Source organism: Myotis myotis, unplaced genomic scaffold, assembly GCF_014108235.1.
Source record: "Myotis myotis isolate mMyoMyo1 unplaced genomic scaffold, mMyoMyo1.p scaffold_m19_p_18, whole genome shotgun sequence".
NCBI classification, from domain to species: Eukaryota; Metazoa; Chordata; class Mammalia; order Chiroptera; family Vespertilionidae; genus Myotis; species Myotis myotis.
In genome coordinates, this window is record NW_023416322.1 from 10,039,202 (window position 1) to 10,054,939 (window position 15,738).

At 49.3% G+C, this 15,738-nt stretch overlaps 1 protein-coding gene and 1 pseudogene across 1 annotated transcript; one reads left to right on the forward strand and one right to left on the reverse strand.

Annotated features, from left to right (window-relative positions):
* Positions 1-7,946: 7,946 nt before the first annotated feature.
* FCAMR (Fc fragment of IgA and IgM receptor) lies at positions 7,947-14,632 on the reverse strand (the record flags this gene model as incomplete). Its single annotated transcript, XM_036344941.1, has 4 exons — positions 7,947-10,719; positions 11,677-11,795; positions 12,937-13,696; positions 14,218-14,632. Coding segments are annotated over 4 exons (1,464 nt in total), but the record flags the coding sequence as incomplete, so codon positions are not given.
* Positions 11,177-11,321, forward strand: LOC118673832 (annotated as a pseudogene).
* Positions 14,633-15,738: the final 1,106 nt, after the last annotated feature.

The following is a 15,738-nucleotide window of genomic DNA, read 5'->3' on the forward strand; positions in this document are numbered from 1 at the left end:
CTGAAATGGTGAACCTCTGAGTCTTGTCAAGACCTGGGCTCAGGGCCACATCAAAGAAGGTGCCGATCTATGAGCTGGAGTAGAAACCTCCTTCTCCACCTCAGCGAGTCCCTCGTGGCCTTCGGGTCATGACCTGGTCAGGACTCCCAGGTGTTCCCCAAATGATCTTGACAGTCCTGGGTCACACAGTGAAGCTCTCTCCCCAGCACACACATACACACACACACACGCCCCCACCCCTTACCCCACACCACACAGAATCCTGCCCCTTTCTACCTGTGCAGGGTTGGCCCATGCTCTCCCTCTGGTGTCCTGTAGGCCAAGCCCAGAGGGGAAGGAGAAGTAGAGTCCCGGAAAGCACAGGGCGGTCAGAGCCCGGGGGCTTATTTTAGCTCACCACTCACTCACAAGTGAGAACCCACCCACCGTCATGAATTTGGATGGCAAGTGAAGAAATTGTATTTTCTATTATGGAGCTTAATTTCCGACCCGAAATGCACAGCTTGACTAATGTAAGACTTAAATGACCTAGTCACTTCCAAGCAAACTGGGTCCAGTTCAACGGTATCTCAGTTACTTCGTTCCCAATTTAAAACTCACTCTCATTCTAGATGTTCTTTCCCTTTTGTCTCCTTCTCTCCTCTGGGACTTATGTTAAGTCTGGGGTAAGTGGGCCCACTGAATACTAGGACAGAGATTAGGTGAGTGAGGAGGGGAGGGCGAGAGGGGAGGGCAGGAAGCTTATCCATGAAACGATTGCTTCTCATGCTGTTTCGGGGGCCCCAGACCTTCTTCCATGTGCTTGTACTCTATGACGGTGGGGTTTCCTAGATCATGACCCAGCGTGTGTTCCCAGGAGTCCCCAAAACTATCTTAGCGGACCGTGTCAGACACATATGTGTGCGCACGCACACACACAGATATTCACACACACACACACACAGATATTCACACACAAGCACATAAAAGCACACATGGGTGCACACACACATGCACAGATACACACACATAAAAGTACACATGTGTGCGCAGATACACATACACACATGCACAGATACACTTCTAAAGCCCACCTGTTCTATGACCCAGCTTAGGGAAAGGGAAAATGAGAAGTAAAACCCAGGTAAGAACCAGGAAGTCAAAACCCTGCATCTTATTTTGGGCTCAGCCACATGCTGTGGTGTGATTGGAGTCCCCCAGCTTCCCCTCTCTCATGGTGGTTTCCCCATCTGGGACTCGGTGCCCCTAAAAGTAACCCCTGCATCCCATTCCTGGGGGAGGAGGAACTGGCCAAGAGGCCCAACTGCCCAACTCAGTAATAAGGATGGTAACAGCAGTCATTTACTTACTTACTTACTTCACGTGCTTAAACACTTCCTTCTCTTTTAAAATAATAGTATGAGGAGCATATAATAAGAAGTGCAGCTTCTCAATTGACTTTCATGACTCTGGACTTGGCATGAGTCAGTGTGGGGACACGCAGAGCCCTGGCCTGGGGTCAGAACTCCTGGGTCCTGGTTCTGGCTCTGCCTGCAGTTTGCTGAGTGGCCGCTGCCAATCGGTCCTCCTTTGGGGCTGTGATTATTCCAGCTGCTAAATGGGAGGGCTGGGCCAAGTGGTTTCCCGGGCTTTTCTACTTCTAGGATTCTGTTTTCACTGAGCACCGCTTTAGGGTCCTGGGGCTGCTGCAACAAGTCACCATAACCTCCGTGGCTTAAAACAACAGAAATGTATTCTCTCCGTTCCGGAGGACAAAGTCAGAACCAAGGTGTGGGCAGGGCCGTGCTCCCTCTGGAGCAATGGTTCTCAACCTGTGGGTAGCGACCCCTTTGGGGGTTGAACAACCCTTTCACAGGGGTCGCCTAAGACCATTGGAAAACACATCTATAATTACATATTGTTTTTGTGATTAATCACTATGCTTTAATTATGTTCAATTTGTAACAATGAAAATATATCCTGCATATCAGATATTTACATTATGATTCATAACAGTAGCAAAATTATAGTTATGAAGTAGCAACGAAAATAATTTTATGGTTGGGGGTCACCACAACATAAGGAACTGTATTAAAGGGTCACGGCATTAGGAAGGTTGAGAACCACTGCTCTGGAGGCTCCATGGAGAATCTGCCCAGGCCTCCCCTGGCTTCTGGCGGCTGCTGGCATCCCTTGGCATTCTTTGCCTGGTAGCTGCTTGTTCCAATCTCTGCCCTTGCACTCCTACTGCCTTCTCTGTGGCTGAGAGGTTTCTCTGCCTCTCTCTTCTAAGGATGGTATTTGGGGTCTATCTGGGTAATCCGAGGTGATCTTATCTCACAATCCTGAACTGAATCACGTCTGCAAAGACCCTTTTCTCAAATAAGGTCACATGTACAGATTTCAGGTTTCATGAGATGAACATGTTTTTGGGGTGGCATTTTTCAGCCTAGCATGGCATCTATTATGTTCATGACCAGTTCAAGGTCCAGGCAGATTTGAGACATACAGGAATGGGCATCTCTGTTCCCCAAGGGCATATGGTCTAATTGAGGAGTCATTATGTCGCCGCCACCACCAAGGAGAACAGTCAGGTGGCAGCCAACATGGAGAGGCGGGCAGCCTGTGGAAAGCTCACAGGCTCCAGGCCCAGCACGCCCAGGTTCACCTCCAAGCCTGCCACCTGCTAGCTAAGGGACCCTGGACAAGTTATTTATAAAATGGGGCTAATTATATTTACCCGGTATGTATGTTAAAAAGATTAAGTATAACGTGCATTGGCTGGCATCTGCTAGGTGCTTATCGATCAGCTTCAATAAATGGGACAGCATAGGCTTCCAAAGCAAAGAGTTATTCCCCACTGATCCATGAAGAACCAAGGGCAGAGAAGTGGAATGACTTGCCCAAGTTTACACAATGAGGCAATGGCGTAGCTTGGGCGGAGGCGGCGGGGGGGGGGGGTGTTCTAAAACCTTTTGAATTGTGTGTTCACAGGTAGCAAAGGACTCTCCTTTGCCCCTTTGATTGATCTTCGAAACATTGGAGAGGACCAAACACACAGGCCCACACAGGTCCAACCCTTCAGGGTGGCATCCTTAGTTTGATGCTTCAAGACCCTGGGTTGACCCAGCAACCAACTGAAGGGGAGATCACAGTCATACAGTTCTTCCCCACATCCCCACTGCCCTCCCAGCACCCTTCACTGGGGAAGGTTCCTGTGAATGAGGTATGTGAATGAGGTAAGAGGACAGATGGAATGCCCATCACTGCTGTTTACTGCCAGCTCTCTGCTCCCACATGCACATCTCTGGCTGAGTCAATGTTAAACCCCTGCCTGGGCTCAATGTTTAACCTCTGTTGGGAGTCAATGTTTAATCTCTGGCCAGCCAGCCCTGAAACCCAGCATTCCTCAGTAAGCTAATACTATAGAGTTATTTTAGTATCAATCACTGTAAGACAGAAGTGTGACAGTAAATCTACCAAAGCTAACTAGCCAGCCCCCTCCTCCATTTTTTTTTTTTTTAAGGATATTGACTGTTTGGGATAATCCATGCCCAAGTAGTTTCACCCTTGCCGTCAACAGATAATGATCTGGTATTTCCTCACTCTACTTGTCATCCATTGGCGGGAGTACAGCATCTACTCCTCCTGTTCTAGTGTCAACTTTTGGGCTGGGGGAGGGCATGGAATGGGGACTACTGCCCTTGTTGCTCAACTCAGTGCTGCTGGTTGGCCTTATGGTCCCTCGTGTGGTTGCTGTTTAGAATCCACCTGAGAGAGTGAGGATGGGAATAGCACATTTGGTTGGCTGGACTTGGGTAAACTTTTAGGGAGTTTCTGAGTCCAGACTTGTGTTCAAAAGCGGGAGCCTTTTGTCAGATGAGCTTCCCTGTTAGGGGGTAGGTAGGAAGACAACCGGCAGCATGTGTCAATGCCAAGAGCAACCTTAGTGAGGGACAAGTCAGAGGAAGACAGGCTGGTGGTGGGCATGTGGGGGTGTGAAAGAGGGGAGAGGGCTATGGCCAGATTAGCAGTTCTAGTCACTGGATAGTGTTGGAGAGCATGACATAGTGGCCAAATGTATGCATCTGAGCCTTAAACCATTTTTTTACATGAACTCACTGCATCACCTCCTTCTCCCTGACCACCTGTCTCCCTGTGTCACAGCCCAGATGTCCAATCCCTCGCCTGTTTTTCTCGCTCTGTTGACTCCCAACCAGAGAGTGAAAACTACATTTTTTCTGGGGCTTCCAGGATGAGGAGGTGTCTGTACTGTTTATTCTTTTGGCTGGTGGAGGAGTAAAGGCGGAGATGGCTGTGTCTTGCCCTGAGGAGGCTGTCATTTGTGGAGAGCAAGGAGTGAGGGGTGGAACTTGAGAGCCTAGCAGTGGAGCGCTGGCCTTGGTCCACGGCTCTCCCAATTCCCCCGAAGCCAGAGAGAGCTTTCGAGACTCTGGTTCTAAGAGGTAAGAGCAGATGAACCAACCCTTTCTGAGGTTACCAAACCACCCTTTTGCCCTCTCCTACCTCCATCCCTGGCCGGGGAGGGGAAGAAGGAGGAAGATTTTTGGAGCAGACATCCAAAGTCAACGAGTGGAGTGTCAAGTGACAGGGCCCACAGCCCCTCTCATAAGCCTTCAATGTCTTCCTAAAGACTTGCTGTTTCCTTGTTCCTGGTCTAAACCTGGCCTCTAGCCCAAGGTTTGCTTGGCAGGCAGAATATTGAAAATATCCCATGATCCCCTGCAGCCAGTGCCCATCTGAGCTGCAGCATTCCCATCCGTACAATGGTGTGCAATCCACTTCTTTCTGGGGATGTATACCGTAATGAATTTTGAGTTGTCTGCACCACACATGTGAAAGAGAGTGCTGGCAAAATGAAGAGCGTAGCATCTTAGACCCTTGCAGTCCTCCCCATGCCAGGCTCCGGAGAAACAAACTCCCTGACGCCCCTTTCCTGAACATGAAATACAGACGTGAAGTACATCCTCTTCAGACAAATTGCGGGGCAACTTAGAAAACAACTTGGGTCATGGCCATCCTGCTTCTCTTCCGCCCCCCTAAGATATCCAGAAACTTGTAACATTAGGGAAAGAAGTGGCCCTTAACTGAGCCTCTTGGCTCAGAGCAGAACTGTAGATCTAGGTCCAAGCAGCACATAAGCGAAGGGTGGGGACTCGGCCAGAGGCTAGGAGAAGCAGGACACAGAAGACTCCTGTGATAATTAAGGAATGAGTGTGTGTCTGCAACAAAATGGGACCCGGGGGCAAACGGTGGCCTCCTGGCCCAGAGCCTCAGTGCTCACTAGTGCGGCATTGGGTCCTCTCCCGGAGTGGGCACCTCTCTGCTGCCTATTTGGGTTTCAGCGGAGCCCTCGAGAGTGGACCATAGGTGCCAGCTCACCCTCTTGCTGACAATAGAGGGAACAGGTTGGCCTGGGAGGGCCTGTGTAAGACAAGCTATGTCACTTTATGAGGGGTGGCGCTTCACGCAGGGTCGCCCACGGAGTCCGTTTCCTTTTGTGTAGAATCTCCATTCTCTAGTCAATATTTGTCAAGCGCTTTGTCTTGGAATAGCTGTACCAATGAGAAACAATCACCTAATCCATGTTTACTTGGCTGAAGTACATGATGGGTCTTTCCGTGGAAATACCTTCCTCTTTGCATCTGACTTAAGTGGCTATTAAACTGAGTCTGTATTTCCTGGCGTCACTGGCTGCTGGAGGAGAGGAAGAACCCACCCCCAAGGTCTAAGTGGAGAACAAGGAACCATTGTCTGGGGGTCGGGCATCGGCCCTGAGTTACCTGAGAAAGATGGACCCCCGCAGGGAACAAAGATCTGAGCTCGGTTTGTACAAACCCAGGAAGGACCTCAGGGCTGGTGACTGAATTTTTAGCTGTCAGTTCCAGCTCCCTGAGCTTTTCCACGCCACTTGGCCAAGACAGGAATATGCCAGTTAGGTGACTGAAGAGAAGAAATTACTGGAAATGCCTATGAATCTTTCTACACCTGGGCCTAAAAGGGGAAAGCAAAGGGGGCTTTGAAAACCTGAACAGGAAAGGGCCTGACCAGATACCCAGACCGTACCCACACATGGAGGAAGGCAGTGCGGCCTACTTATCAAAGATTTAAGCCGTGGGGGTCTATCACTCACGTTGCGTTCAATTCCCAGCTTGCCCTTTCCCTATGAATGGAACTAGTTAATGTCTCTGGATTCAGTTCTCTCATCTGTAAAATGGGAATTATTACACTTACCTTACAGAATATGAAAACATCTATGGTGGTACCTGCTAGGTGGACTCACTGTAACAGTGGTGGTGGCATTAAACATAGAGGGGAGAATGGAAGAGCCGTGCCCTGAGCCAAAGAACCTGCCGGATCATAGAGAAGTCAGTGGTTCCTGAGTCTGGGATTAGAAATCGCCATGGACCTGTCCTGACTCCAGCCTGGTGGTGGACGTCTCCCTGCCCCCTGTCCCCATGATGTGGCATCATGCCAGCAGGAGATATACAACGAAAAACAAACCACTGATAATACCAAGTAGTGGCGTTGGCTGGCTTTGCCTATTCTGAGTCTGATCCTTTAAGTCAACCACTCCTGCCCCATTCCATGCATCGATTAGTCCATAAAAAAGAAGCTATAAACACTCGGGGCTGCCCCACTTCCGTCCTGGCAAAGCTTTCACTCAGGTCTTATCTCTGCCCAGTTCCATACTCGGCCCTGAGACTCTGATCTTGGCTCTGTTCTGGCCCTTTGAACTTGTACTGGCTCCCAACCACCCGTGGACCTCGGCGTTCCCTGTCACACCTTACCTTGGCAGCCTTTTCTACTTCTGGGAGCTGCTCCTGACCTCAGCCACCTGGCTAACACCCTTGCCGGGCTGGTCGCCTCCTTCCCCTGTAAGACAGGTGGTCAGGCAGGGTGTGCTAACTGCTGAGTCCCAGGCAGAAAGTATTAGAGGAGTTGGGAGGAAGGGGAAGTTCCTATGGAGCTTTTGAGGAAGAGTGGGGTCTGGTCCTTCCCACTGGAGTAGGAGTAGGAGAGTCTTGTTGGTTTTATGGCTTAGTGCAGGAACTGGCAAATTCCTGCTACTTGTGTCTGCAAATAAAATGTTGTTGGAAGACAAAGTCAGCCCTTCATGTATTGTCCCTGGCCACTTCCTGTGCGACAACAGCAGAGCTGAGTGGTTGTGATAGAGGCTGACTGCCTATAAAGTCTAAAATATTTACTGGTTGGCCTTTGTTAAAAAACAAAATTCAACTGAGTAAATTTTAAAGATCTTGGCTTTACTCGATTCATAAGTCGGGCGGGATCCTATCCAGCAAACAGAAAGGAGCTCCAAGGGACTGTGCAAAAATGACAGACTTTTATAGGCAGAAGAGAGAGGGACAGGTAAGTCATCCCAGCAAAAAGTGAATTGGTTGTGGCAAGGCCATTGTCCTTAGGGGAACGGCAGGGATCTAGCAGGCAGATAGCCTCACTACTGTTGACAGGCAATTCCTGATTGACTGATTTAAGACTCCATTTCTGGGAGAGGCTGAAACTATCATTAAGTCTCTTTTTGGTGATATGGGCCAAGTGACTCCATCTTGGGCCTGCTGTTTTGTTTTTAACACACTTAACTTTTTTTTTAAGAGCAACCTTATTTATAATAACCAGACCCTGGAAACAATACAAATGTCCATAATAGGTGAATGAATAGTCCAAATTGCGTATATGCATACAATTAAATATTCTTCAGCAATAAAACAGAATGAACTATTGGTACACACAACAACCTGGGTGAATCTCAAAAACATGTTGAGTAAAAGAAGTCAGACACAAACAAATACGTATTATATAATGTAGGCATAAAGATAGGCATAATGATGGAAATCTGATGAATAGGAAGAAGGGGAAGAGGGGTTGCTGGTCATTGTTGACTGTCAAGGACACTGGGAGTGAGGGAAGTGGTCTACATACTTTTATTTATTTATTTTTATTGAATTTATTGGGATGACATTGGCTAATAAAATTACATAGGTTTTAGGTGTACAATTCTATATTATAACACATCAGCTGTATATGGTTTTGTGTGTTCACCACCCCAAATCAAGTCTTCTTCTATCACCATTTATCCTCCCTTTACCCTCTTCTACCTCCCCTTACCCTCTATACCTCTGGTAATTACCATATTGTTTTCTGTGTCTATGAGTTTTTGTTAGATATTTTTTTTCTTAATCCTAAACCTAACCCTAACCTTTTTCACCCAGCTCCACAACCCTCTCCCTTCTGACAGCTATACAAAAAAGTTTTGCAGATCCCTGCTTTAGTGCATTAAGCTTTCCCTCAAAAGGGGTGATCAGAGGAACCCAGTTTTGTAAGATTACTTCATCAAAATGCAACAGTCCAAAATGTTGGGGAAACAGATATAATGCCCCCACCTCCTGGGGCTATTCACAATGCACTTTAGTGTATTGGAAGCTCTACAACAGGAGTCCTCAAACTATGGCCACACGCGGCCCGCCCGAAAGCATTTATCCGACCCCCCAGGTGTTTTTGCCGCTGCTGTGTGCATAGGAATTTGTTCATAGTTTTTTTTTTAAACTATAGTCCGGGCCTCCAACGGTCTGAGGGACAGTGAACTGGCCCCCTGTTTAAAAAGTTTGAGGACCCCTGCTCTAAAAAATCCTATGCAGAAGAACCTGTTTGTTGTTTAACCCTCATTTGCCAAACTTCGTTGAGTTTCCAAATCTGCTTTTCCTCAGAATATCTCTTAACAATCCTGAGAAGCTAGCATTCTGCGGAAAGCCCGATAAATGTTAATTAGGTAAAACGATTTTATATTACCTGGTTCTCAGCCCGTCCCTGCCTCTAACGAGCTAAGTGGCCTTGGCTGAATTACATATCCCTCAGCGCCTGCTTCCTCATTGGCCGAGTGGGATAATGTTGGCTGTTCTATCTCTCTTACAGATTTTTTTTAAGCAGGTCACTGAGATAGTGTGCATGAGAATGGCCTGGAACAAGACAACTTGGTGTAATTGGTTTTTTGATTAGTTTTGTTTTGATATATTGTTAATCATGGTGATGATGGTGGAGAAGGCACTAAATTAAGGTTCTGAGTTCCCTTTTCTGGTTCTCCCTCCGCTATTACTAACTGGGTTAACTGAGTGACTTTGAACAAGTCGCTTCCCCCACAGGGCGTTAGTTAGCTCCCAGGAGGCTGAGGGTTTTAGAGAGGTCAATCTCTAAGGACCTATTAGCTTGGAATTTCAATGAGTCCCTTTGGTTACATGCATACAACTTCCCTACTTATCCAAAAACAATGGGTCTCTCTCTTTCACAAACCAGGAAGACAGCAACTCCTTGATTTTCTTAAGAAGGTGTCCGGGTTCAGACTCAGCTATGAGGAGGCATTGATAAAGGGCCTCTGGTGCCGCCGACAGCTTAGGAAGCAGGGCTAACGCATCTGGGAATGTCTACCTGACAATTCTCATTCGCTATCAGAGTCTTTCTTTCCCTGCTCTTCAATAGCGCAAAGGTTTCTCTGCCCAGACATGAAGCTCAGGCAGCTGGTTAACAGATATGGCAAAATCAAAAAGCAGAGGTAACGCCTGCAAAGACAGTGGGACCAAGGATGGAGCAAAAGTGCCCCCAGAGGCATGAGATGAAGTGGTTACAAAAGCAGAATTTACATAAATTCCATTTGGCCCCTTTCTCTCTTACTCCTTCCCCCGCCCCCCTCAACCATTTTCTAGCCCCATCAACATCCTTGCTATCAAGGGTTTAGAAGCAGTGGAACAAGAGAAGCGTTGTGAAAAGGCGAGAATCTACTGAAAGATGCCCTCCTCCTCCACAAATATAGGAAAATCCCAGAAAATCTTGACTGGGTCAAACGGTCTACAGCATGATGAGTATGGGGCCAAATGGGGAGAGGTGATTTGAGGACAGGCTGTCCTTTTGGTCTCTATGTAAAAACCACCAGGGCACTCCTGAATGAAGGGACAGTCAGAGCATTTGCGTGAGTAGGATCCCCAGAGGCCACTGAGCCTGTGCCCTTGCAGTCAGCCATTCAGTCAGAAATATTTATGGGGGGCGGAGCGGGGGGGGGAGCTACTGGAATGGAAGTTCTCTGGGGACATCGTGAGATAAAACACAATTACTGCCCTAAAAGAACTTAGAATTTACTTGAGAAAGCAAGGCTAGTTACATGAATATAATTCAATGTAGGCAGTAGGCTGAATGCTAACAGATGTCAGAGAAGAGGGCAACTGGCATGGGCTAGATGTGATGGTTGAAAATTTGTAATTCCTCACACTGATTGAAAACCTCTTACATTTTGAAACCTCCAAGAATGGAAATTTCACATTTTTCCTAGGTGACCTGCACCAGTGTTTAATAAATCCTTTCTTGAAGCCTTTTTTGAGTCACACTGTCATCTTTGACTGTGGCCAATTCAGGACTTTGTAGGTCCAAGGATGGTCAGCCTTTGCTTCCCCAATAAAGCACCAGCTCCATTCGCTTCCTTTTGTACCGGAGGAGGAAGGATGAGAGGGGTCATGGTGTTTGGTCCTGGGTATCCTTCCATTCCTCAGGGTCCAGGGTCCCTCGCTGGGACCGTCATGGTGGCACAGGCAGGAGAAGAACCCTCTTGGAGTATCTTCCTCTCCACATGGGGCAGCTGATCTGGCTGGAGGCTCAGCTCCAGCAAATGTGTCACCTGAATCAAGGTGACTCCTGGGGCCTTTTCTGTCTCCTGAGCTGCAAAGACAGAGACACTGTGAGGGCAGTGGGTACTGAATTTGATTCCTCAAGAATCACCCCCATCCACCACAAGCTTTCAAGAGCATCCTGAGCCCTTAGGTTGACACAAATTGGATCTGAGAATCTTAGCTTCCTCCACTTGCTCCCCCAAAATCTCACCCTTTCTTCGCCAGATATAACACCACCAAGTTTAAACTCATTTTAGGGATATTTAAACCTGAGCATGTTGCTGTAAGAGACTTTCAGATGAGCCATGCCGAGGGTGCAAATGTAGTCTGGTCCCACATCTGAGCCCTGCACTCCTGCTATCTGTGCTGGGGTTACTCATGGTTCATACACCTATGGTTGCCATAGGTCTTGCCATCTTCAGAAGAGCTTCTCCTTAAGCTCTGGGATGCCACTGAGACATGAGGTGAAAGATGATTTTCCTGTTTGATAAAGAAACCAAGGCCAAAACCCCTGGCAATGGGTTAGGAGACACCTGATTGGTGGTGTTGCTCTTATATCAATCAGCGGCAAAGCAGATGTACAGTTCTTAGTTCATCCTAGCTTGATGCCTGTGTTGATGGCCAGAGCTCTTTCATGCCTGAGGCACATAAAATAATAAATAAATCATATATATATATGGCATGATGCATGAAATTCGTGCAAGAGTAGGCCTGCCCCCCCACCCCCCCCCCCCCCCCCCCCCCCCCCCCCGCCGCTGTCAGGACCTGGGCTTCCCTTGCAGCCCCGCTTCATCTGGAAGGTCGTTTTGTCTAATTAGCAGATTGTGCTTTTATTATTATAGATATATGAAGCCAAGACCAAGAATGGTTAAATGGCTCAGGCTAGAACTTACCATTTCTACATCTAGAAGTCCTGGCACCCACTTTGACCCAACCCTGTCCTGAGGGTGTCAGATGGGAGCAAGCCCCTCCTCCCCACCCTTGGGGCTACTTAAACTCAACTCACAAGTCCTCTTTCTCCGCAGCTTCCTCTGCAATAGAACAAGAGCCACGAGCGCAAGTGGGCACAGCACCGTGGAGACAGGAGTCAGCATCCGAGAGGGGCTTTTCTCTTCTGGAAAAGCACTGGAACGCAAGTAGCAGGGTGGGGGGGAGAAGAGCACCAGGCGTGTGAGGTTAGAGCTGATAAGAGACTGCAGACCATTTGGCCCCCAACCCTCATTTTATAGTTGAGAAGCTGAGGCCAAGGTGAATTGGCTGTCCTCATTCCCATGACAGGTTAGGAGCAGAACTGGGACCAGAAGCCCTGCCTTCAGGTTCCTGAGCCCGAACTCCGTTTCCCAGCTCCCCCACCTGTGTGGGCCCCTCTACTGAGCTATAGTGGGAAAGAGGATTGGGCGAGAGTCAGGGAATCCAACCTCGGCATTTGGCTCTGCCACAATTTTTCCTTGTGGTTTCAGCAAGTCAGAAACCTCTCTAGAGCTTTTGTTCCCACCTTTTAAAAAAAGTCCCACCCTGCCCTAACCGGTTTGGCTCAGTGGATAGGGTGTCGGCCTGCGGACTGAAAGGTCCCAGGTTCGATTCCGGTCAAGGGCATGTGCCTTGGTTGCGGGCACATCCCCGGTGGGGTGTGTGCAGGAGGCAGCTGATGGATGTTTCTCTCTAATTGATGTTTCTAACTCTCTATCCCTTCCCCTTCCTCTCTGTAAAAAATCAATAAAAATATTAAATAAATAAATAAATAAATAAATAAAAAATAAAAAAAGTCCCACCCTAACATGTGTGGCTCAGTTGGTTGGGCTTTGTCCCATGCACTGGGAAGTTGCTGGTTCAATTCCCAGTCAAGGCCACATGCCTGGGCTGCGGCCTTGATCCCTGGTAAGGGGTGTGCAGGAGGCAGCCGGTCGATGTTCTGCTCTCACTCAATGTTTCCCTCTCTCTCCCCCTCCTTTTCTCTCTTTCTAAAAAATCAATAAAAACTAAAAAATAAATAAATAAATAAATAAATAAATAAAATTTAAAAGTCCCAAAGTTTCCATTGTTTAGATTTTTCTTGAAAACCACATGAAAATACTGATTCTTCTAGCATGGACCTCGAATGAGGGAGGATGGATGATTTTCTGTCCCTTGCTCTTTACTGTCTTGTGGTTACAGAAGGAAAGAAGTGAGTAGATGGAGATGGGCACAGGAGTCAGCTCACTGAGGGGAGCGCCAGAGGAAAGGGCAGAGGTGGAACCCCAACCGACAGAAGGGCCTGGGGCTTTACCTCTTCTTGGAGGACCCCCTGCCTGGGGGCCTTAGAGGTCCTGCTACCAGGTCCTGGCTTGGTGCTGTTTGGGGACCACTGCCTCCAGCAGGCATGTCTAGGTCCCCTTCAGTGCTCCCTTCGGCAGATGACATCTCTGTGCTGGTGGGCCCCCAGGCCCACCCACCTGCAGCTCCAGTAGTCCCTTCAATGGAGCCCGGGGCTTGTGGCGTAGAAACCAAGCTTGCTTCTTGGCGGGTTTCCCACACCAGTTTTTCTGAGGCCAGTGTTGATGGCTTGATGGACTTTAAGATGGTCCAGTCTGTAGCCAGGGCTATTTTGACCCTTTCTGCTTCCTGTCTTGGCCTATTGGCCTCAGTGGTTGTCTCTCTCCCCTCCTCTTTGGCCCCAGCTCTGTTTGCTGCTGAGCTCCTGGTGCCCCACAGCCGATCATGTTCCACTGTATTGGGCATCCCTCCGACTGCTGAAGCCGGACTCTCCGGAATAGGGATGGGGGCCCAGCTGGAACTCTCTACCTGACTAACTGTCCCTGCAGCTACCAACCCAGGGGTTCCTGGGGTTTGCATTCCCTTAGCTGAAGCTGTTGTTCTTTTACTGGTTTCTGGAGTCAGAGCAGCTCTGTCCCATTCTGTCCCCTGCCTTTCTATAGTCTGGGTGGTTCCCGGGGCCCATCTGTTGGTCTCTGGAGAGGCTGTTCCGAAGGATCTCCTGATGAGCTCACTGGCAGCTGACGTTGCTCTGGGGCTGGGCCTGGGAGAGCCTGTGTGAAGAGCAGAAGGAAACATGGGAAGACTATCTGCGGCCACAGGGTTTAGCAAAGGATGCCAGGCTGCAGGTGTTCGCTACATGCAATGCAACCTCACGAGGTGATACGGTCTTTGGCCAATCTGTTGGATAAAATTAAAATTTGGGAAAACCAGATGTATTCTCTAGTCTGTTGCAAATATTGACATTTGATGGTCCTATCTCCCCTTTTCTGCCCACGGCCGTAAGCAGCCACATTATCCAATTCATTACTTTCTCGGAACTCTCCCTAAATGTACAGGCCAAACATTGGCTGGGGGGGGGGGGGGGGGGATGGCCAATGTGCATCCAGTTGGGCAGTTCTCCCTGACAATGCCTTCCTTCTGATGGTGGTTTCCTTAGAGGTGAAGCCTTCTTCTCAAAGTCCGTGCCTCACCCCAGCTTTCCCTCATCACCCCCTCATGGTTGAAGCCCCCTGGGACCTCTTCCTTCCCCTACCCCTGTTTCCTGGCACCCGCTTCATCAACCTTGACTCACCCATTCCTGCAGAGACGGCCAGGTTCATGCTCAAGAACAGCATGTCGTTTCCGTTTCCGATGCCACAGCGGTAGGAACCCCCATCCTCCGGGGACAGCTGGGTCAGCCTCACCACAAACAGGCCGCTGTGCGGGAAGTCTGCCAGTGCCACGCGGCCCCTGTAGCGACCGTGCGTGTAGTGGTTGGTGGACACGATGGTGTGGCAGAGCCACGTCAGGGGGCTCAGGCGGCACCAGTACTTCCGCTGGTGCCTGTTGATGGATGTGGGGGTGTAACGACACTGGATGGTGACAGCGCCCCCAGGCTCCCCAGACACCAGCCTCGGGCCCTTCAGCGCGTTGGCAGCTGCAGGCAGAGAGAGCAAAGTCTCAGGAGAGGGAGTGTCATGTTCAATCCAGCTCCACACTCTGCAGGGTTAGGGGGCAGGTGAGAAAACGCCTCCTTAAAAGTGAGGCAAGAAGAATCAATATAGAAACGTCAGAACTTAGCCCCCGGCCGAGGAGTCGTCTCAAGATCTGGCATGAAGCCACATCCAAGGCCCCATCTGAGAGATGAGCACACAAGAAGCACCTTAGCCACCACTTAGCCCACACTCCTCGTGCGCCAGGTGTTGGCACACAAGGCCGTGCAGGGCCTGGCTTCCTTCCGCTGGGCTCCGAGGCAGACGTTTAAAAGGCTGCCATCTAAGCACGCGTAAGAGGGCAGAGGGGACATCTGGTAGAGGACTGCGGTGTATTTGCATGAAACGTAAAGAGAAATGTTCAATAGTAAGATCAGATCAGCGCGCTTTCTGCTGAAATGGGGGAGGGGGGTTGGGCGTGGGGAGGGGACTGAAACACAAGGATTCTGGGCTGATGACGGGTCTCTCCCCAGACCAGGGGTTGCAAACGTGTTCACACTGGCCACCTTTTTGTAGAAACGGACACAACCACGGCCACGCCAAGGCCCAGAGGCCGGTAGTGTGACTACGTTGCTTTGGCAGTAGGCGTAAACCCCAGTCGAACCACCGCGTGTGGCCTGTTTACTGAATGCCTTAAATTTGATCGGTGCCAGCAGAAACAATGCTTATTCTTTCTCTTTCTGCCTCTTCATCCTCGCTCTGTGGACTTCTCTGCTCCTTGATACAATCTCAGGCATGCTTTCACGCACGGTGGCTTTCACAGTCTCCCCTAGGTGAGAGAAGCCCAACCTAGACTGGTTGCATATGTAAAATCATGGAACCAGTCCAGTCCAAAGACTGTTTCCACCTCCACTCTCTGACCCAACTGAAGCTTTTCTCTTTCTTTCTCCCAGTTAGGATTGGAGGCCTGTGTGGAGGAAGGGGACCTTTGGGGGTCTCTTGCTTTGCTCTACCCCCAACTGCTCTTTTAGGCCCCTCTGGGAGTGGATATGGAGGAGAGCAGAGAGAGGGACAGTGGGGGTCTGCTCTGGTGCCCTCTGGACATGCAAATGGCCAGAGCAGCTTCCTTCTCTGCTGCCTCTCAGGTCTGTCCATGCCTCAGGCTGCAGTCCCTTCCTTGT